Source organism: Alosa alosa, chromosome 18 (assembly GCF_017589495.1).
Source record: "Alosa alosa isolate M-15738 ecotype Scorff River chromosome 18, AALO_Geno_1.1, whole genome shotgun sequence".
Lineage (NCBI taxonomy): Eukaryota > Metazoa > Chordata > Actinopteri > Clupeiformes > Clupeidae > Alosa > Alosa alosa.
The window spans coordinates 21,774,287-21,798,816 of NC_063206.1; the positions used below are offsets into that span (position 1 = coordinate 21,774,287).

The 24,530-nt window shown below is 39.8% G+C and overlaps 1 protein-coding gene across 4 annotated transcripts in view; it reads right to left on the minus strand.

The window, feature by feature from the left end:
* Window positions 1–19,195: 19,195 nt before the first annotated feature.
* The window catches only part of LOC125311536 (muscular LMNA-interacting protein), a 31,159-nt gene continuing 25,824 nt past the window's right edge, over window positions 19,196–24,530 (minus strand). For all 4 annotated transcript variants that reach the window (XM_048269700.1, XM_048269699.1, XM_048269701.1 and 1 more), the window contains one exon: window positions 19,196–19,790. In XM_048269700.1, the coding sequence (XP_048125657.1) occupies window positions 19,578–19,790 (213 nt within the window). In that variant the 3' untranslated portion in view covers window positions 19,196–19,577. The remainder of the gene's footprint in view (window positions 19,791–24,530) is intronic.

Genomic DNA, 24,530 nt, shown 5'->3' on the forward strand with positions numbered 1-24,530 from the left:
TGTGCTCTTTCTCCCCTCTTTTCGACCTTCTTCTCCTCCTCCTCCTCCAGCACTCTCTCCCTCAATTGTTGTAGCAGCCATTATCCAGCAACATCCAGCAGCCACTATCCAGCAACATCCTTATTTAAGTTTGCCATTAAACCATTGATCAAATCACAGCACTGGCTATTACCAACATAAATGTTAATGTTACCGTTAATGTGGGCAAAATTATCATACCTCCCTCATCCTCCTCACTGTTCCTCTCCCTCTGCCTCTGTTCAGGAAGAATTTTCTGATGTCCATCTCTGAATAGTTTATCAGAAGGCTATGTTTAGTTTTACAGTAGTACAGCTTCACAAACAGTATAGGCTACTTTTACAGGACTCTCTTTACAGTATACGTATAAATTACTTATAGGCCTACTTATTAATTGTCCGCATGTGTGCATGCAGCCTACGCATGGTGTGAGTGTGTGTGTGAGTGAGAGAGCACAAGCTGGTAAACTGTTGCTAAATTTAGGCCACAATGACGCTAAGCATTGAAAAACAGATGCTAGTTATGTGGGTAACACTCTCTAACAGCGATCAACTTGTCATTTTTTCTGTCAAACAAGTTGTGAATTTGTTGTAACATTAAACAGGGGACGACTTACTCTGTGCTCAAAGTGATGTAACGAGCTCCAGCGGATTCCACAGTGTATGTGTGTGCAGTATAACGAAACACTCGGAAGAATCATGTGAACGATTTTCATTGGTTGTTGCGTTCAATCTTACCCAGCTACAGAGGTGCTATCTCCTGATTGGCTATTATGACCCCTTTCATTATTCCTTTTTTTTTTATTGGCTGGTAAGTGACAGGCTCTGGTCATGATTAAAGCAGGCACGGAGATGCGCTCATGAATGCCGTTTCCAGCTAGAGCCGCGCTAGAATTTTACTGGGGCACTGGAGACTTTTACTAAGGCACGTGCCCCAGTGAATAAGGTCTAGTGATAGGCACCGCACTGCTACATGAGAAGACTGTGTGGTGCGACCTGCTTCAAGATCTGCAACTGCTTGGACCCCATTCATTGCTGCTTGCAGCTATATCTTTACCTTGAATTGCTACCTGGCTTTGTACATTAATATGTCATAAGACTCGATGTGAATAACTTTTTTGCTCTTTTCCAACTCTATTTACAGTTGAATTCATAGATTAATTGCTGTTTGCTGACTGAGATCTCGCCCTTGTGAACAGAGGCTCTTGTGTCAAAGATCCTATCATGAAAACTGGAGCCAGACCAGGGAGTTCAATTGACCCCTCTCCTCTGGTGTGGGTTGCCATGCTGTTGTCCCCTGTTGTTTGATAACATTCTGGGCTGACAAGATATCACATCAACGCAATGGTTCTGTCATGCCACTGCATTTAACAAGGACATGGGGGTGGGTGTCACCCATCAGATGAAGCCCAGATACAGCAAGTCACTACACAACCCTGGCCAGTTGCATCACATATGAGTCATTGGTGGAGACAAGCAAAGTACCCCTGACTGTTGTTTCCATTGTATGCATGTAGACAAATTTATGGGAACCACTTTATAAGACCGCCTGAATATCTGTTATGTAAGAAAGTATACTCTGAAGGACATAACTTGGGCAGAGTAGCTGAATACCTTTTTTTCTGCAAGACAGGTTCCACAAATGGCTTTCATCAACGCCCTACATACCACTCCTAGTGTTTCATTGTTTATTTTGCCTTGTATCTATGGACTTAATGTAAACAGGAAAACAAAAATACTATACCAATACCAGTGTTCAACAAAAGAGAGATTTAGAAATATGTTTCTAAAACAATTCTATGGGGTAAAATCATCTCACTAATTTTCATGATAAGGGCCTACAATACCAGGCTTTGGTGACCATTGTGTTGTGTCATTTACAATCTTTGCTAAAAGCCAAGGAGACGTGTATGCTCACACAGACAGCAGTGTCAAATACTGAAACTGAAGCAGGGTCTGGACATGAAATACAATAGTAAAGTACAGCAAGCTCTTAAGAGCACACATGAATGTTCTTGGACCTTACTGAAAGGGGTGGGAGTTTCCATTACCCCAGGGTAAAATGGCAGGACACAGCAGAACCATTCACTCCTCTGTGGCTGAGAAAATAGTCAGTCTAATGGATGTTTGGAAGACTTCGAAGTATAATGAGTTGATGAAAACACTAGGCCTTGAGCTGACACTGATTTTAAATGTGAACCCTCTGTCAGCAGCACGGTCAGATAGGAATTCTCTGCATCTGACACATCTGAACAGAGACCAGAACTCAGCTGAAACAAATGGGGCACTAAATGCTTAAAATTCAAAAACTACATGGCTCAGTGCCGGCCTGAGCCTTTTGGGGGCCCTAAGCAGAATTTGATTTGGGGGCCCCCTCCCACAACGCAGAGTCACCTGTGCTTGGCGATAATTGACAACTTCACACTATAATGACATATTAGAAATTAATACAGTGAGGTTATGTATTAATACAGTGACTGATTATGAACTACTGTCCCCCTGGACACAGATGCATAAGGACTCGGTAGGCTCATTCAGTAATCCATCCTTGCTCACATGCCAAAAATGTTTTGGGGCTCCACTCTAGACTTCTGGCCCCATGTGCTTCGTAAACCAATGTATTAGTTGTTATTTACACCAACCCTGTCACCTTTTAATCTTAGAGGGTACTAATTTATTTATTATTTACAGATTTATTTAAAACATTCATATTCAAAGTGAAGCACTAAGGGTGGTTTACTGAAGTTGAATTGACAAATAACAAAATACAACAGCATTTGTATTTGTTGTAAACAAGTACATCCGTTTAATGACTTGTTTTTCAACAGATTTGCAGAACAAATCCGCAAATGTGCATTAAATGAGCAATCTTCAACTACAAAATAAAACCAAAATAGACAAACATTAATAATCAAAAATAAAATGTTCCAAAAAATAGATACTTATTCCTACTTCGTTCCTGGCTTTCAGGTATCTGCAACTCTGCAGTGGACGAACCTGCAATAATTAAATAAATACATAAATAAATAAAACAAAAACTATGTTAAATGTGTCATGTCATATTAACAGGCTATGTAACCATTTGCCATCAAGAAAACCTCACCTTCTGTGTCATCAGCCATGGAGGCAGACACTTGATGAGGTAGAGTTAGGTAGTGGTAGAGATGTGCTCCAAAGTACTTCAACAGTGTCTCTGAAAAAAAAAAAAATAGTGCATATTTGATCGAGCAGAATGAGTTTATTTTGCTATCATTACTTACACTCATCAACAAGCAATTCCACATGTAACAATTCATATTCTATTGGCAAATGAGGCATAATCAAAAGTATACTTAATTGCAGTATGGTGAACGCTTAACATGGTGATCTACTGCAGCCTAAATATTAGGGTAGCACCGCTACATCACTTGCCACTATCTTAATCAAATGTAAGTCTATTTTCATCACAGAAGTCTCCCCACCTAACATGGTATATTTTCTCAAACACTACCATCTCTCTCCAAAGATCATAGAGCAGAGCGCACGTACTGTTCCATCTTTGCCTATGAAGCTGGAACGTTACGATTGCCCAGAGTCGCGCTAGTCAGTGGGTTGGGGTTGGGACTGGGAGCCTGGGCTTAGTCTGCTGTTGCTATAAGACTTACCACTGTCACATATTATAGAACAGTAATAAACTATCAACACTTTCAGGTGCGAAATCAGAAACAATCCCTCTTTGGTACATTTGCCTTCAGCTACAGTACGTTTTCATGTAGCTACTGTAGTGCTAATGTCCACTTCAGTCAGCTAGCTAACTTTAATTTACAACAAAACCCACCTATGGCTAGGGTACATGCTTGATTAAACATCCAAAACAATCCCAATATCCTTGACATCTGAAATACATCTAGATAAATATATACATTTCTCTGTTGATGGCGGGGATTTAGCTCTGGTGATGGCTTATATTATTAGATCATGACAGCTAGCTAGCTGCCTCAAGCACAAAACATACTGTAAATAATCATGCAAACATACCTGTATCTTGCTCGTTTTTCTCCTCCTCTGTCATTTTCTTCTTACTGTTTTTGGCACCAGAGGGATACTTTTCTTAACATTACCGTCTCTTCCGATTTTTGAACTTGATGCAGTGTCTGCACGAATTGTCTATGCACCCGAGGTGTCTAGTTTATGCGCGTGACTCAAAGGCTGGCAGACACAGTAGAGGTAGGCAGATATTGATCATGAAATCAGAATTTTCTTGTTTTAAATTATTAATTGTTTCATTTATTCATTCATTGATGTCACTTGTTTACGTTATTTATTATGTAAAAAAAAAGAAAGAAACTCGATTGGGGGGCCCCTGGTGGCCAGGGGGCCCCAAGCAGCGGCTTAGTTCGCTTATGCCTCGGGCCGGCCCTGACATGGCTAACTGAACATAATGTAACCTAACCTAAAGACAGAAGTTGGTAGGTAAGCTCTGGAGAGGGAGGAACCTCAAGTTTGTAAAGGCATGTATCACATTTTTTTCTACTATAGGAGGGGCATTCATTAAGAATCTTTACTAAATTGATGCAAGTAAGTACATCCTTTACTTTCACTGCATCCCATTAAATCCACTCGAGTAGCACCTACACTCTTAAAACAAAGGTGTTAGAAACAACATAAATTGTGTTATCCCTATCTGGACATAGAGATGTGTTAAAAACAACACCATTTGTGTTATTTTCAACACATTCATTTTAAGAGTGTACCGGTACTTTCTCACTTCTTTATGCTTTCTGTTGCACACACAATGCAAAAATATGAGCATTCTGTACTGGAAAGGGCACCCTTGGGAGCAGGACTAGGGGCAGCATAGAGATTATTCCATAATTGCACCCATTGTTTATGGCAGGGCACACATAGGGAACGCCAAGTATAGGCCATTTTAAGAGGCTCCTTATTAGATAGATAGATAGATAGATAGATAGATAGATAGTAATATAAGTATATAAATGTAAAAAACACCACTGAACAATAAAGACAGTAGAAGATGAAAAAAATACTAAAAGACTAAATATACTAAATAAAACTAAATCAAATATCCACATAGGATGTTTAAGCATGAGGCGCTTGCAGTGACAGGGCAGGGACTGAGCCTGTGATTCTGTATGCATGGTAAGGTGCTCTATGAGAGTGAGTGTCGGTGATGGTGCAAATAAGTAAGTTCAACAGTGCAACAGTGCAAGAATAAAGTTTATTGGGCATTGCATCACGTTTTCACCACTAAGGGGCACTCATTAAGATAAGTTATTGAATTTTCCTTGAGGTAACTTTTCACAACTACATGATGGGGCATTATAGCGCACCACCCTGCATGCTCCCTGCACTTTATTGTCCACAGATAGAATAATCAATTCCATTTAAGCTCCATTTACTGCAGTGCTTTTAGATTAGATTTAGATTGGGAAAAGTAAAGTTACTTTTTCTGTGAAGCCATCTCCATAAGCTTATTATCATAGGTGTTACGAATACATAGGACAACATTATCATGTCCATAACGGCAATTCCTGACCATAAATTACACACAGCTGATAGAACAACACAGCCACAGATGACATTGTATCATCAGGATATAAAGTAGCCCACAAAGACTGCAATATTACTATTGTCATTTTGCTGATGGCCAGACTGCCATTATAGACTGCCCAGTGTGAACAACAATGCTGTTCATTTGAGTGTATGTTAGAAATTGTAATGGATATTAAACAAAACTGATGAAAAGTGATGGTTTAATTTGTTTTGCACAATCTGGTGACCCCAGAAATAACCACATCCCCCAGGTTGACTGCTATAAAGGGCACTGAAACAGATTTCCCAAGTTATAAAGGCCATGGTGACTATTCTGTGCTGAAAGACTTTGATGCTTAATTTAGCTAGTGGCACCACAGTGTCCCTGGATCTTCCACAGATTTCCATTTCATGTTTTCATTCAGCACAAGATGAGCCATGACCATTTGTCGGAGATGATCAGTAGACCTCTGAAGTTTGCCTAAAAAAAGTACCCAAAGCTGCCATCTTTTCCCATATAGGGAGATGTGGGTGTTAATTGAAGCTAACAACCTATGGTAAATTGCATTGCAAGTTAGCTCTGGGGTAGCAAAAATCAAAGTGTGCCGTATAGATAGATAGATAGATACATAGATAGATAGATAGATAGATATTTTATTGATCCCCAAGGGGAAATTCAAGGTCTCAGTAGCACACAACATGCACTAACAGCAGAAAAAGTAATAAAAGTATATAATATAAAAAACACAACTAAGCAATAAGGACAGTAGAAGATAAAGAATATACTAAAATACAAATTATACTAAATAGCACTCAATCTAAATCAGTCTAAAACAGTATCCACATAGTGTGCTTAGGGGATTAAGCATGAGGCGTTTGCAATGACTGAGGCAGGGACTGAGTATTGACCTATACTGGAAATCACAGTATCCACTCGAAGGCAGAGGACAAACGTGTGCAGAGGAAAAAGTTTGCATTTCCGATTTCTTCGTCCCCGCGAGAGCTTAACAAGCTTTTAAAATTTAAAATCCCCATGTTATTTTCCCATAGGAAAAATCTCAAGATACCGGATCTCCTTATATGGACAAAGATGGTACCTTTCATATGCCATTCCAGCGAATTAATCACATTATAATGGCATGATGGGAGTAGCACGACAGCAGTGGTTGTTTTGGGTCAAAAATGTTCAGAGGTGCTAAATATGGCATAATCCTAGTTGCCACAACACTCTTGGTATAAATACAGTTTAGACTGCCCTCAGCTCATCTTTCAATAAAATTATCACCCATCACTTGAAATCATTATTTTTTATTCCGCGTTCACGTTCAAGTGCACATATTAACTCATTCTCAAAATCTGTGAATACTGCTGATTTTATTTGTATAACACAGGCTGTGTGTGAAGAGGACAGGTTTCTAATCAACCTAAAAAATGTTACATAACCTCATTGTTGCATAGTATTTTCCAGTGGCAGACCATCAGATACTGTTTTCTGAACATTTTTTCCCAAATTATTTAAATGACTCCCCAGTTTAATAAATGCTTATTCTCTTCCACAGCCTGGGTTGGTTGGTTATTTAAAGTAACACAATGTTGGAATTCCCTTTTTTCATAAAGTATTCATAGAGTATTTATTTAACATTAAGGAGGTACCCAATTTGTCTAAAACCAACGAAAAGGGTCTTTCTCCTACCTGTGACAATAACATTACATAATGCATTATGGCAATTGTCCTAAATGGACTGCATTTATATAGCGCTTCTTTCAACTCCTGCGAGCACCCAAATCGCTTTACATTGTCATGCGTCACATTCACCCATATACCAATGGCGGGGGCTGCCATACAAAGTGCCAACCTGTTCATCGGGGGCACTTGGATTAAGTTTCTTGTTCGGGGACACTTCGACAGGGTCAGGAGGAGTTGGGCTCGAACCAGCATACTTCCAGTTAGCTGGAGGACTCCTATACCTTGTGAGCCACTGCCGCCCACAGTCATCAATCTTCTTCATAATGTCAATGAGGCATATCGAGGTCTGTAGGGGGCTTGGCCATCTCATTCTGTGTAATAAAAAAAAAAACATAATAGATATGTTTGTGATCTTTCATAGAAGACATTTTGTGCGTGTGCACACAGGATACTTGTCAGTCATCTTTGTATTGTGGTGCAGTGGGGGTTGTTCCAAGTAAGCATTGGCTGTTCATGGTTGTTGTGTTTGTGTTGTTAATGTTTTAATTGTCCTCATTCAGGCTCCATGACCCTTGTGTGCCTGATGCTTTAGTTGCCTGTAGGAATGTATTGTTAGTTGTGAACCATCAGTGTAATTGTCAGTGTGAATAATGTCATGATCCCTTCCTACCATGCAACTGTATGAGTTTTCCTGTACAGGTTTACCTTTTTTTACCTGTTTACATACGCTATCTACATTAGAATGCCTTTCCATTCTAGAATTCCAGCTCCAGCAGGAAATGCTGTGCCACCCCTGCTCTTGGCAATTAGTAGCTGAAGGGTGCAATTAGCATGCTTTCTGATCTGAGACAAATTCATCTTCTCACAAACTCAGAAAGGGTCTCAAAACTAATAAAAGAATTAGGGAAATAATTACATAACAGGAAACCATTTCTAAGACAAAGTGATTGTCTATTGAAGACAGAACAAGCTATTTCAATTCACTCACACTATTTGAATTAGGTTCACAATGGCACTTAAACAAATCCAGACCAATGACAATACAGTATGATTGATGAATGACTTACACAGACATCACACATACACTTGTTGACCAAACAGAAGTGCATTTCCTTGTTACAGAGTGCCCATCATGAATATATGTCTGTACATTGTCACAGTACACTCTTTCACCAGGGTCATGAAGGTAATGCAGCCCTGAACAGTGGCTTTATTTGATGCATTTGAAGCAGGTCCTGCAGCAATTGGCAAATAAGCTGTCATATTTCTATAAATACAGGTGATTATAATTATTATGGTTATGATGTTTAATAATTCAATGACACTAGCTGTATAGCTGTCTATTCAGGTTATTTACATTTTTAGTGCATTCATGAATATTTTATTAGGAAATGTGAGTGCACACGTTTCTACAGAGCCCCTAAAGGACCATGGTGGGAATTATCTTTTAGAGCCCCATTTGCATTCTCACTCAATAGTTTGATTTTACATAACATTACATTTAGCAGACACTTCATGACCAAAGTGACTTACATATGTCAGCTATATCACAAGGGATCACATTGTCCCCAGAGCAACTTGCTCAAGGGTACAATGGTGGAAGCTGGGAATTGAACCGACAACTTTCAGGCTACTGCACGCTAGCCCAGTTCCTTAACCACTACACTACACTACTGTACCGCCCCCTTGGATTTGACACTTAAGTGGGGTCAAAGATAAAGGTCAAGCTTTTGCAAGGTTGCTAGCCTGGGGCGTGTTTCCCAAAACCATACAACTTTGTTGGTTGGCAATGGGGAATTGCATTGCAACTAACAAAGTTGCTAACTTAGTTAGCAACTATGGTTTTGGGGAACGCGCCCCTGTTCGGGAGCCTGAGTATGTTTTTCTAGTCAATTTTGTAATTCTAAAACAGTGGCACTAACTGGAATGGTTTCCAGCCAGTTACAGTGCAACAGCAAACACAGTGGTGATCTGCTGGTGTGTAGGCTACACCAGTGACAGGTTTTCTCCCTAACACCCACTCACACTGCATGCATTTTAATGTATTTTACCACGGCATTCAATGGCCAGGGATGGCTCATGATGTGTAGCTACAATTTAATAAAGTAAAAAAGGTAGCAGTAATACTAGATATATTGGTGAATTTCTGAACTGTTGCTTACCAACAATGCAAAAATCATCTGACTGCCTTGCAAGTACATGCTGGCAAAGTTTAATTTAGTGACACTTTCTGAATTAGCTGTGAATGAAATATAAATGCACATATCCGACCATCTTTCAAGAGCTACAAGCCTTCTTTTCTGCCATGTAGGCATTGTCACATCAGTATGTCTTATGTTGCACTTTTGTTACATCATTTTTTCCATGACACAAGAAGCCTGCAGTAGATTGATAAGAAATGTGATGCTTTTAGATGTTCCCCAGTTTCCCAATTTGATACTATACCGCTCTGCCCAATAATTACGAAGATTACAATGAAAGCTATTTTATTGTAAAAAAACACATAGATACAATATCCCTGTGCCTCTCTACTACAAGACTCTACTACAAGACATTATATTTTGATGCCATTATAGTTTTTCTTACACATTTAATAAACTATTTCAATAAACATAGGAGTATTTTAGCATAACATATGCTATAAAAATGCCTTTGAAATTAGCAATGTACAGCAAGTCTCCGCTAGAATATAAGAATGGACAGAGCAAGTGAGTACCTAATTGGAAGAACTTCATTATCCATCATCTTTTAGGTTAGCTGCAAACAAGTAACAAGTGCCCTTGTCATGGTGTGAACACTCATACGCACAAAAGGTCACCTGAATGAAGGTCACCTGAATATTCTTTAGAAGGTAGATGAAAGCACTCTCTAAGATGTAAGCAACAGCATTTCTACAGTGGCAAAACTCATCCTAATTAGGACGAACACTGATTGAATAAACTGATTGAATAGTGTCATCTCCTCAATGGCTAATAAGCCATAAATTAAAGTCTGATGCTTTACTGAAAGTTTTAGTGATGTTTTTTGTACATTACTGATTTGTTTTCCAAGGCAGTGGCAAAAATATTTCAGACATTTATTTGTCTTACCAATCAATGTTTGGGTGATTGACAGAATGTTCGAAAAGCTTCCCTTAATAACTGGGTACTTTTCAGACAAATAAATTACTGAAGTGTTTAGATTGTTTGATAGTAATAAGATACATTGTGTGAAGTATGAATGCCTGTAATTATACTAAGAGAGGAAACCTGTCCTGAACATTTCTGTTGTGAAAAAAAAAAAAAATCCAGAATAGAAAAATAATTTCCCATCTCTGCAGCCATTGATTAAAGATTATGCACTCATCAAGCTTCATACATGATCAAACTAATCATAAAGTTGAGTAAGCAAGTAAGTAGTGTAAGAGTTTACTAATCAAATAAGAACAACGTCTATATTTGCAAATATCTTTATTGTTATCTTTTTTAGTATCTGTTGCTAGACTTCTACTACTAGACTACTAGATTCTAAAAGGGCATTTGGGAATGAGTCCTTATGTAATTAAAGCACAGAAAGAAAAACAAAACAATGACTAAATGTCCTCATAAAAGGACACAATTAGTATGCTCTGTCCTCACAGTGCTTTAGCATGATGGGTGAGAATTGAATTATGCTGTCAGTCAATGCAAACGGCTGCCATGAGACACAAAAACGGCTAATATTGGCTAAGACTGTCTAACTAGGCTACTGAGAAAATACTCTCAGATGCATGCAGAATACCGGTATACATATTCTTTGGAAATGTAAACAAAGTGCCTCACTGAAGTACATCTGGTACTGTATATTCACTCTACAGGTTTAAAGGCATTAAGGCCCATGGAGCTAGCCTGACGAGCCAGGGCACGCAGTGCTCAGTCCGAGGAGCGGGATAATCGGTCTTTCAAATTCTCTCTGCACGCAATAGGACAGCGCTATGAGTCCCATGCGTTTCCCACCAGTGGAGCTAGTTGGCTAGTTCAAACTTTTGCCAACTTAATAAAAGCTTAACTCGTGTCACACTGTTCGCCAACAGCAACATTATCTTATTTGTTTTCAAGTAGTAGGGAATTCAAGCCAAACCAAGGTAACTCTGCCATCAATCATTATGTTAAGCCCACCCTAATGACTCTATACACGATTTGATTGGCCTGATAGAAGTTTAATTTTTCGAGCTCACAAGCCAACGGAGAGTTGCTAGACTAGGGTGCGTTTAGATTTCTAGGCTACCATGGAGTGACATAGCCTATCTAACACACACAGAAACAGCCTGTATTGGTTAGGCTATTAATCCCACAGAAGATCAATCTGAAGCAACAGTAAATTATATACACTTGTATCATTGTTCCACAGCAGTAGCACAAGAGTGACTGTCCTCTGCACTGAGTGACAAATATGATCTATGATATGATGTGACAGATATAATATGATAATTTGCAGTGATGGATGAGTTTGTTTTTTTTAGATCTATTCTATTGTGTATGCAGTATGCATTAGACAAGGCTATATTACCTGGCATTATTCCATAATTAATCAGTTTCAAGAGCAAATGAGTGATGAGATCTCCCAGTCTGTGAAACGCTACTGGAAGATGCTTGTGATTTGAATGCTCTTTCATGCCAGATTCCTGATGTGACCAACCATATCCTGAGGAAATAAAGGCCAAGACAAGAAGGCTGGGAGAAGATCCAGGAAGACACAGGAGACGAGAGTCACAGCTGAATTCTTTTCTTCATGATTACTCGTTGGGCTCTCACAAGTCTGAAGGGTCGGTCCATGGCCTATCAATTCTCTGGAGGACTGAACTGTATGGTTGAAGTCACCAATGTCACATTAGGTGGTAGTAGTTCAAAGACTCAACACCCTCTCTTTCAAATCCCTCTCCACGATACATTACACGTCTAACCTGTCCCCTGTTGCTCAACAGGCAGTAAAACTTTTAAGAAATATTTAGAGAGAGGCATTTGGGTTTTTAATTAGCGACTTAATTTATAAAGGAGATTAATCAGTGGAGCTGGCAACCAGCTGGTAGATGGGAGTCACCTGGATTGTGCTCTAATCTATTTAAACCTACCTAGGCTTTACCCAAAGCTATAAATACCAGGAATCTCATCAAAGTTCATGTGTGGGGAGACTGCGAGCAGGTTAGCAGGTGCATGTCTCAAATGGTTTCAAATGATAATGAAGCTATTGAAGCTATTGAAGCTTAGTGAGAAGCTTAATCAGATGTGAGCACCAGACCGTACGTTGTGTGCTGAAGAAACGTTGTGTAGAAAAAGGAAAGAGCCAGGACCAGTGTGAGGATTTTTGTGGAGGAGGTTACTGTTGCATTTTAACAGAATACAGCCATTGTGATCCAGATGAGAGGTCATCTTCCAACAAGAAGGAACTGATTTAAACTGAAGTTAGTTTATGGCAGAAGAAAGCAGGTGCTTTCTTCCTTTACATGTATCTCAAAATCTGTGGGATTTTTTCAATCCATGAGATAAACATGAGACAGTTTAATTTATTGTGGAAGAAGTGTGGTCTGCACACTGCAATTGCTCCAAAAGGCATGTGCGCGTCAGGCATGTGCGCACCCACTCTCTAAAACAGTTTGATTTCCTAGCATTAAAAAAAAACATTTAAATCCATTATCCTAATCAGTTGACCTCATATCATCAGACCACCATCAACTGTGCAACATAAAAACAAATGCCACAGCCTTACAAATGATACAAAAGGTATATTTAAAAAAGCAAAAAGGATGTTGGTGTCTACAGTATGTTGAACATTTGGTTTGATGTCAAGAGGTTAACTCTGCCCTGCAAAGCCAAAGTGCAGTATCTGGTCAGTGGGCATAACGGATTTAGAAAACAATGATGTGAAATGTAGGTGGTAGCTTCACAAGGTAGACGTGAAAAATGAGCATTGCAATATATGGGACATTAGTCTCCATGCTACACAGCATCTCTTGGCACTTTGAGTGTTAAATGAATATTGAATTTCTCTGCTTGAGGCCAGACTGGTGCAACAATAGGGAGTGGGGATCAGAGTGGAAGGAAGGGAAAAGAAGCAGAGAGAGTCAAAGAGTAATGGAATGGTAATATGTCCATGCATACTGTACATCAGTCAGTAGTATACAGTACATAATGTATGCATAGTGCATACATGCGGCATATGCACACTCCAGCACACATACAGAAATGCCTGTGGGTAAATATGGGGAGAGTGACAAGTAGCAGTAGGTAGTGGCCATGGCTTGGGAACACCTAAAGTTGCAGTCAGGGATTTTACACGATTTCAAGCCCATGACACTTTTTGTCACATTCAGCAATCATCTCCTCACGACTGCTAGCTGCCCATTCCGTGAGTACAACAAAATGGTCTCTGTAGGCAGCTCCGAAAACTGGAAACAAACAAAGTGGAGGCAGCCTGTCCACCTAACAAAAATGAAACCCTGCGTGGAGGTTCTCTGGGAATGCTGAAGATAGGGGTGAGCCATCTCTCTGGTGTGTTTTGTTTGGTTCTTAGTTAAAATATAATGTACATTTTTTTGCACAAAAACGTCTGCTAATAAATTTAAGTCTAAACATAAACACAAACAAACATAACTTCATGTGTAATCCCTGACTGCACCTTTAAGTGGAATATCTCACCTTTACATTTTACCATTGCTACAAGGTATTTCCATATAAACTCCAAGACATTACCATTTTGTAACAGACTTATTGCCCAAAAAAATAGTGGATTACTACTTATTAACTGTTTAGAAACTATTAGGTCATTTTTTAATCATTATGAATTGTATTGCTGTTACCATAATTCAACACTGATTACCAGGATACTTTACCCACTTATTGCATGGTAATGACTGTAAAGTTAAGTGTCCTCAATGTGTTAAAATGAAAGCTAAGGAAAAGGAGACAAACTATCTCAGGATGGCATATGCAGGGGTGTAGTGGTAAGAGTAGTTAAACTATATGATCACGGTAAGGTGGACTGTGCCATGCTATCAGATTTTTTAAAAAAGGCATTCAGAACATGTTTGATGATGGTGGATGTTATTGTCCAATGTTTATAACAATACCAGTGGTATTAAATGGTTCCTAGACTGTTGATGAGTGTACTGTACATACTGTGAATGTGGATAATACAGTGTGATTTTTCACTGTAACATTTTTCACTGTTAAAAGTTGCAATTGGTGAATAAACTTTTTTGAGAGGTGCTAAACTCTATTTCTGAAATGTCAGAGGTGGATAAACTGCATTTACTTGTGTTTAGTCTCCTCTACAGTCCTGTGTATATGTATATGTAAGTTATGATGGTGAGGGAAATGTTATCAAAGCTGCTTCCCAAAAGAGAATTTGTCTGGGGATGCTTCAGCAGTGAAATGAAATTTAAACTGGTACATGGTGAAGGTGAAGTGATATTGGTTGTGTGTTCAATATTGCTCCTAACTCCTAATTCCACACTCCTCTATCTGTCATCACATAATACCTGTCCCATGCTGGATATGTGGTCGTGCTTGATTCCTGGGTTTTCAGATATTTTGGAAATAGCTGTGAATGGAAGAACTGCCAGTCATATCTGCAGAGCAAATTCAAATGTGCTCGTCTTGCAGATTCGTCTGGGTTCATCCAGGCTAGTCTTGACAGGAAACTTTGTTTTTTTGTACTGACCCTCCCTTCCGGATAAGTTCATCCCATTGTCCCTCCACGCTCAGGGTTAAAGGACTCTGATCTGACCATTTGCTGGGGAAAGCCATGGGGCGTCTGTTGTAATTAACACTGTGTTCCTGACTCATGAAGCCTGGGCGCTCATCTTATCTCTTCCCAACATGGCAGCAGTTTAACTGGAGCTGGTGGCCTCAGGCTCTCTGAAAAACTTTGTTGATGAAGTTTTCATATATTTTACTGTCATGGCATGCATAGTGCAACATAGTATATTGTAGTTCTTGTTTAGTCATTTGGTAGATCTTTTTTTCCAAAGTGACTAACCAAAATACCTGTGGGTAACACTTTATTTTAATGTCGCTGTTACAGTGTACCTACCTAATTAGGTACAGTGCTACAACCTGTGTAACAACATGTACTATCAGGTAATATCATTGTACTTGCATTATGTATTTGTGGGTACCTACATATAGTTGTTACATTGTAATACTGAGTGCTTTTACAAAACTTTGCCAATTTGCCTAAATTTTCATCAGAGGCAAAGAGCTGACCTGAGACCTGCTGGATGGGGTAAATCTGGTCATGATAGATTTGATATACAAAGCATTCTTAGCTCCAGTCAAGGCCTCATTGTCTTCAGTGTACATGTAACAGCTGTGCTGCTACAACCTTGTTACTCTTTGATACAGCAGCACACAGCAGAGTAGTTGTAAATTGTTATAGGAGTGGGCAGGAATGACCTTCTATTATGGGCCTTATCACAGCGGAGTGGAAGCAGCCTTCAGCTGAATATGTAGAACTTGTATTGTGTATTTGCTGTCATTGGAAGTGATCATGCCAGGTGCTGCTCTCAGTTGCATGCGCTCCTGAGAACACAGAATGTTGCTTTCAAGTCCGGGGACAAAGTCGCTCTCAGGTCTGCCAGGGCTACCTTGAACCATGCACGAGAGCAGCCAAGTGTGCCTATGGACAGAAAATTCAAACCAACTTCATAGACACCAAAGACCCCAGGCACCTGTGGCAAGGCATCCAGTCAATCACAGACTACAGGTCCACACCCCCACTGTGCGAGGAAAACATTGACTTCCTCAATGAACTCAACATCTGCTTCAGCCGGTTTGAGGCAAACAGCACCACCACACCAACAAAAGCCCATCCCGGCCTGGTCAACGAGGTACTTCATCAGAATCCAACTGACATGCAGAGGACCCTACTAAAGGTCAACCCAAGAAAAGCTGCAGGACCTGACAACACACCTGGCCGCGTGCTCAGGGAATGTGCTGACCAACTGACAGACGCCGTTGCGGATATCTACATCTCCCTGAGGCTGTGTGCTGAGCCCTCAAGTTTGCAGATGACCCAACAGTGGTGGTGGTGGTGGGCCTCATCAGTGGCGATGGCGACTCGGCCTACAGAGAGGAGGTACATCAGCACATCGACCGGTGCGACAACAATAAAGTTGCCTTCCGCTATAATGCCCCTTCAACCTGGAATGATCTGCAGAAACAGTTGAAGCTAAGCACTTTTATCTCACTAAATGAGTTTAAATTGTATGTACTGTATCAGAGACCTTCAGCTATAAGTGTAATCGCATAGGCTACTGTTGTATCTCTTGTTTTTACTGTTTGTGGCTTTTTGCTTGTTGTGATGTCTTGGTTGTTATATGTTATAGGCTATTCTTGTGTTATATTTTGTTTGTCGCTGTGTTTCATTTTTGTCCTTGTTAGGTGTTGTGTTGTGTTGTGCTTTATGTTGCTGTATAATGTGGTGTGGTTTGTGTGGTGGTGTTGTATTGTTATGTAATTGTGGTTTGCTCTGTTTGTTTGCTTTTTTTGTGTTCTTTGTCTGTACTAACTGGTGCTTGCTGCTGTTTATGTGTGCATGGTTCTGTTTGTTGTTGGTCCACTGTTTGTTTGTCTTTTTGTTGATGAGGTTTCTCTATTTTTATTTAGTGTTGCCTTTCTTGGCCAGGGACCATTTGAAAAAGAGACTATTGTCTCAATATGACCCCCTCTGGTTAAATTAAGGGAAAAAAAATAACCTTCAACAAAACAAAACATCAACAAAACAAAAGAAATAATTGTGGACTACAGGAAAAAACACAAGGCACACACCCCACTCACCATCAATGGCAGCGCTGTGGAGTCTGTGAAAAGCACCAAGTTCCTGCGAGTGCACATAACAGATGACCTGACATGATCCACTAACACCACCTCCTTTGTCAAGAGGGCGCAGCAATACCTCCACTTCCTGCGCCGGATGAGGAGAGTTGACCTTCCCCCTTCTGCCCTCACCACTTTTTATAGGGGTGCCATTGAAAGCGTCCTTACCAGCAGCCTCTCAGTCTGGTATGGCTCTGTTGCCAACCAGAAGGCCCTGCAGAGAGTGGTGAGGACAGCTGAGAAGATGACTAGAACATCCCAACCATCCATTCAGGACCTGTACCCGTCCCGCTGCAGTAATAGAGCCACCAGTATAATTAAAGACCCTACCCACCCAGCTCACAAACTGTTCACCCTTCTGCCATCTGGAAAGTGCTACCGCAGCATGCGGTGCAAGACTCCCAGACTCAGCAACGGCTTTTTCCCACAGGACATCAGACTACTCAACTCCCTCAAGAAAATATCATGAACACTTGCACTTTACCTCATGTCAGCACTTTGCACTTTACCTTTGTTAATCTACCTCAGTTTATATCTCTGATACACTGAGCAAATGTTTAACTTCTAACTTGTGCAATACCTTGTCCTGTCTGTCTGTACTTTTTGTCTGCGTGCAATACCAACTGCCTGTCTTTGTTGTTGTGATTGTGTGTGTATTTTTAAAAATGTTGTTACTTGTAAACCAGCACATGGAGTGTGGAGAAACGCAATTTCTGTCCACTGTACAACAGCTTGTTGCATGGTTGATTGACAATAAAGTTCACTTTTCAAGACATGGTCATGTCAGGCTGATGGCCACGGAATGTACAGCTGTTCCACTTGACATTTATCTTGACCTATGACTCTTCCCCTTGGCTATAAGGACAGAGGCAAGGAGTGAGACTCCAAGTAAACAAAAACAAACAGATCTGTGGTTTGATTTTCTGAGAGGAATTTTCAAAAGAGCTGCCAATTTCTATGGTCTCTATAATAAATTGGTGGTTTTGAAAAGACATTTCTAACAGTACAAAAGACGTCATTTATATTTGGTGTGAGACTCCAAGTAAACAAAAACAAACAGATCTGTGGTTTGATTTTCTGAGAGGAATTTTCAAAAGAGCTGCCAATTTCTGTGGTCTCTATAATAAATTGGGGGTTTTGAAAAGACATTTCTAACAGTACAAAAGACGTCATTTATATTTGGTGAATAAAAAGGGGTGCAAATCATTGGAAATATTTGTTAGTTGAGGATCAGAAACTTGTTATTTAGTATTCCACTGTCATAAAATTATGCTTTGTCACAGCAACAAATGATTAATGGGTGCCTTTTGTCATTTGCTTTCTGTGTTTGTAAATCTGTTGCTTGCGGTCTCACTGACAAACATCTTACAGCAAAACTCCTCCATGACGATATAGTTCTGTTAGACTTTCTGAACTGGCCTAAATACAGTTCACTCCTTAACATTCCCACCTGCCAAAGTATGGTTATTACAGTTGACTATTGAATTAGCTTCCTCATTCATATACCTCATTTACAAAATACAGTAGGCTCCAGCTAATATACCGTAGAGTGAATTCAGTGGTATGTTGACTTGATATTTGCCTGACTGCCTTCCAGCATTTGAGATTCAGTAATGAGACACAAGGACTGCACTATTGTTTCCATGATACCATGGAGTTGTCAGGTATGGTGTGTGTTGGTCGTCTTTGCTCTTTTAATGTCAACCAAGTTGCTCACATGCCTCTTGAGGGTATTGTTTTTTTCATGATGTGATCTTTAGCTCTCTTTCAATTGATGTTTTTATAAACTGATAAAGTGACTTTATCTGGCATGCCCTTTGGTAGTGCATCCTGCAGGTTGTGGTGCAATCTGTGAAAATCAGCATATACCTCCCCACAACCAATGTGTGATGTGTTGGCCTTGGGATGGAAACCAGAAACTCACAGATGAGGTAGCCCTGTGACCAACATTTTACTCCACTCTCAATCATCTGTGTTTCTTATAGCACAGTCAGGCTCTGCTCACATCAAACACCTGGCATGGTCTAAAGCCAAGACATTGTACTACTCCCACCATGTTCATAGATCAGGTGCATAGACTACATCTTAAAATCCACTTGTAAAAACAAACTCAGTTTGACCCCACATTTAAGCTTAAAGTTTAAGTAACGCAAATTTATTGTGGCTACAAGGTTTTTTCCACTTTAAACAACAAGTGGAAGGTAGAAATGTAGCTAAACACTGTAAACAAAACAAAATAACTTTATTACTGTGTAAAAACCAACACCTTCAATTCAATAAAATATGCTATTTATTTATAATTGGTTGAGCTGATGTTATGATGTTATGATGTTTATTCTTATCCAGCAGCATCAGTGCAAGGGTTAACATGTATTCATTTATGCTCCTTCATATTTTTCAGTATAAACACATTTAGCTTCTGTAACAAGTCAGCTAATACATTGATCTTATAATTATCACATTTGCAGGAGAGCTTTCCATTTAGATTTCTTAACAACTGAAGGCAGCCTAAATGTCAGTTTCATGCACCTCCATCTTGGCCAGTGTGGTAGTGAGTGCTGACGGCCCAGTCTGGGAGTCTCCTGTCGTGGCAAGCCATAGGCTGGGGGGTAACAGGCCGAACGTCATTCCACCAGAAGAGATGCTTTTTTTGGCAGAGGACTGGCTGCTTGAAGGTCTCCCACCATCTGCCTCAGGCTCCCCCTGAAGTAAGCAGGCATACTGCAAACACGTTGTTCAGTTGTTAGTGACACTCAATTCCACCACACACTCATCCCCACCGCTTAGAAGCGGCCCCTGGCCAGACCTGGCCCCTTTATCTGAGCTAGATCAGGGTCAAGGCCACTGTCATAGCTCATAGAGAACAGGCTGCATTTGTATGCTAATCCTCTTATTCAATTTGCCAACATGTGTTGGGTTTTACCGTAGATGACATTCCCCGAAACCAAACTGCCTTGACTAGTGGCATGTTTACTCAGAAAAATGCTTTACATTTTCGGTCAAAATGTCATCCATTACTGTGAGAGAAATGCTTGTTGGACTAGAAATCAGGGATCAATACTACAAACATAAACAATGTACATTAGCTGTGTGATACAACAATGCCACTGAAACACACAGATTTCACCCATAAAAAAGCTATCCACAACTGTTTTTTTCTTCTTCTAAGAACATAAGGAATGGTTCCTACTAACATAGTAAAAGTATCCACATTGTATATTATTTTCTGTCTTCACAATGTTCTAATTTATTTCAAAGATTTCAAAGATTTTAATTAAACAAAACCTACTAATAGATCCCATACAGATTTGTTCCCATTAGGCTGTCCTCAAACGCATATGGTAATTTGTGAGACTGATCTGTGAAACTAATAGACCTCATCTTATTGGACACTGACACAACACTTGTTTTGGTGCCCCCACTACCAACCGGTCTATAATGAAGTAGCATCATTAACACTATCCAACAGAGCCAAGGCTTTGCTGCGCCTGCATGCAAACAACTGTCCTACAGGAACACAAGCAGAACAAACTATCAAGTGTTTCTCTGCGAGCACAGATACGCAAAGTGTCATTAGATATGGACAAAGAAAGTACAGGATGAATAAGTTTCACTCTTTAATTAGCGTACGTACTGTTCATATGAGCAGACCTCTCCAGACCTCCCATACTGCCTAATGATCTGTTTAATCAGAACCAGCCATCTCAGGGATAAAAGCTCCCACAAACACTTAGCATGGCTGTGATAGGGACTTACTGAGCAGGGCCTGTGGGCAGTTGCGTAACATCTTACAAATCCAGCTGCAGCTCTCAGGAGACTTCATTAAGACTCTTCAATAGAAAAGTGCACGGCAGCTCGAACCAAACAATGAATTAGAATGAAGAATCAGATAGTGATTGAGAATATCCTAATGCAGTAAACAGGTAATTATAGCTCTCAGTCACTAATTGTCATTAAAAAATATTTTTCATTCACACAGTAGTGCATAATCAGGCCACTGTCCAACAAATGATTGGATTGTTAGACTATATACCTTCTTGTATGAGGAGATGGGCCACCCACAATCCAGAGGCCATATGTAAAAAGCTGTAAATTTTAGATTAGTCTTAGCACAAGGCTGTGGTTTGTTTGCTAATTAGCAGGTAGTTGACAAGTATAGGTCTAATTGGCAGACCTAATAATCTAATAATTAGTTTACAGTAAGGCTTAGTGAACGGGATCTGGTGGTAGGACTGTTCAGAACTTCAGACTAAGTTTATTTAGTGCCAAATTGCTTCTTTTGACTATTCATATTAGACAATAAAAATACACTCCAAGGTATTTTTTGAAGGGGGGGTGGGGGGCAGTATACTGTTTACTGTATCATAGCAATACAAAGCATGATTTCTTTGTAATTATCATGTTAACTGCATACTGGCCTCACAGGAGGACTTACAACATATCTAATTAAATTTGTTGCTTTGCAGGCTCTTAAATGGAAGAATAGTTAATGCAGTGTGAGAAAACGCATTTCAACTATACAGTTTTCATCTGATGAAAACTGTATAGTTCAAACGCGTTGGCATGTAGCCAATTTAGCCAAGTTAGTTTAGGCCCTTTTTGAAGAGCACCCTGAATTTGTTTGACTATTAACATTTTTCAACCCAGAGAAGCGTTCCTTCTTCTCTTTCTATTTAATGCAGTGTGTTGGGGCTCCCCATTTTGGAAATGATTTTGAATCTGAATTGATGTCCGAGAAATGCAACATATCCAATTCAACACTATTCTCAGTTGATTCAGAGTTGACTTAACACTGTCACTGACAGGTCATTTGTATGTAATTTTGTCATTAATTATTGTCAATTATCATTTATCTAAAATGCAAGATTCCATTTTGCTTATTAACTAAAATTCATGCTGAAACCACTCAGCAGCATGATTGTTATGGTACGTGAAAATCAAGTCCATAGATGGTAACATACATACATACTGTAGTGTACATACACACATTATTTGTGTGTTTTACATGTAAAGTATTGAATAGATACCACATTAGGAAGTATCTATTTAATGCTTAATATGTCAAGTTGGGAGGTAATAATAACTATATAATATGTATTACTACCGGTATTTATACAGAACATTCTTCCAATAGATGTAAAATGTCTCTATAAATCCAGAAGCAGACAGCAGCTTAATCAGAGGATGTAGTAAAGTTTATCACCCCAAGCAATCAGGCGAGCAGTCTGCTCTGCTCTCCAGGGTAACAACAGCAGGGGATTGATATGTGAATCATGGCTGTCTGTGGGGGCAGATGAAAGCTACAGTGAGGTGTTAAACCAGAGGAGGAAATAAGTATGGCAACTCCATTTCATAAAGATAAACAAAGAACAGTAAAATATGTGGTGAGCTTATAACATTTTCTCCCCAATATTACTACAGTATATGACCTTACACATACATACAGCTCTATGATATTGGGTGAAAATAAAATAGAGTAAAATAAAGGAGCAGCTTTTTCGTAAGTTCCCAGTTCCTAAACTGACATTGTGAAAAAAGCAAGTCCAACCGTTTCTCTTTAAGCTTTGATGATAACTTAGGTTGTCAGATTTTCATTTTACATCAGAGGCATGCAAACCCATTGGGCAAGGTCGGGCAATTGCCCAGGGCCTCGGTCACCACAGGGCCTTGTCATGTTTCGTATTTCATGTTTTTTATTATTATTATTATTACAATTATTATCAATTACATAGCGCTTTACTTTTTGACACTAGGCTACAATTTAGAAATGCTGCTATGCTCTCATGTGCCACTGCTACGCTTATTTAAGAATGACTGCATAGCGAGATCTGTGGATCTGTGTTGAATCAAAGATCCTTGATTACTAATTAATTTAGGTTTTTCAAAAAATTTAATTAGGCCTACTGACAAACTATAGGCCTATACAGTGCAACTGGAAAGTTTTCAGACCCTTTTTAAGTTTTCTACATTTTGTAATGTTTCAGACTCATCTTTGTTATGATACTTGCAATCAAGCTCTGGTGCATTCTACTTCTATCAATGGTCCTTGAGATGCTTCTACAACTTGATTGGAGTCCTGTACCTAAATGAATTCCCTGGACATTATTAGGAAAGGCAGACATCTCTTTATATAAGGTCTCATTACATTAATACACAGGATTAGATGTTAAAATCCCTTGTGCCAAAATCCAAGGTAAAAACACATTCAGAAGCCCCTGCTCAAGTTTAACTTTAAAAAGCACACTACCCACAAATCCGCCAACAAATGGTCACAAACACAATACAAATGGCCCATCCAACAGCAGTATATAGTATGCGGCATGTCATTGAGGTTATCAAGTCGACACCCTCATTCACTCCCCTCCATGCTGCCACCATATTACCACATTGAAATATCCAATACCCAAAATACTTAATTTAAGTATTAAATTAAGTATTTGCCTTACTTAATTTGCCTTACTTAATTTGCCTTACCCCTTTACTAGCTGCTAATGAATTGACTTCTCTCCTTTTATCCTCTATTGCCGCTGCCACACATTTCAATACCTGGTAGTATTAGTACTAAGTATCATCCTCACCAAACCATTGACTTAAATTCTTGGGAGATGGGAGCACATCATATGTAGCACCTAACATAAATCTGATCTTACCAGCTTCCATGCCCCATAGATCTTTCCATTTAATCCGTCTTTTTTCCACCCCTTCCCAGTTCACCCACTGCCCTTGTTTTGCCTGCGACACTGCCTTAGTACATCTTACAGCCTCCTCCTGTCTATGCATTTCCTCCACTACCATTTTCCTCTTTTCTCCTGCAGAAGCCTTACTCCACAAGGGTTAACTTACACCCACCCCTAGACCCCCCCGCCTGTGCTGCACATGGCCCATTATATCCCTATGCTTCAATGCTGATTGAGCTTGCTTAACTGCCTGCTCTGGGTTCCACTTCCTCCCTGCATTAACTGTGGGTGCAACTTTCCTCACCACTGGGTCCTTGGACTGAGTAAGAGTCATTTCCAATCTTGCCTTAGCACACTTAAATTCCTCTGTCAGACTAGATATTGGCAACTCTACAATACCCTTCCCATACAAGGCTACACTGCTTAAGCAGCGTGGGACTCCGAGCCATTTTCTGACAAAGGAGTTGATCTTTTTTTTTTTTTTCACAGTTGATGGTGTATGTCAGAGTGAAAACAAGCCACGAGGTCGAGAGAATTGTCCATAGACCTGCAAAACAGGGTCCTTTTATACGCTTTTCTCATCTTCTCAAAGGAACTCTGGATCTCATTCATAGTGACCATTGGGTCCTTGGTTTCCTGTCTGACCAAGGCCCTTCGTCCCGGATTACTCAGTTTGGCTGAGCGGCCAGATCTAGGAAGACTGTTGTTCCAAACTTTTCCTTTTGGGAATGATGGAGGCTACAGTGCTCTAGGGCACTTTCAATGCAGCAGATTTGTTTTGTAT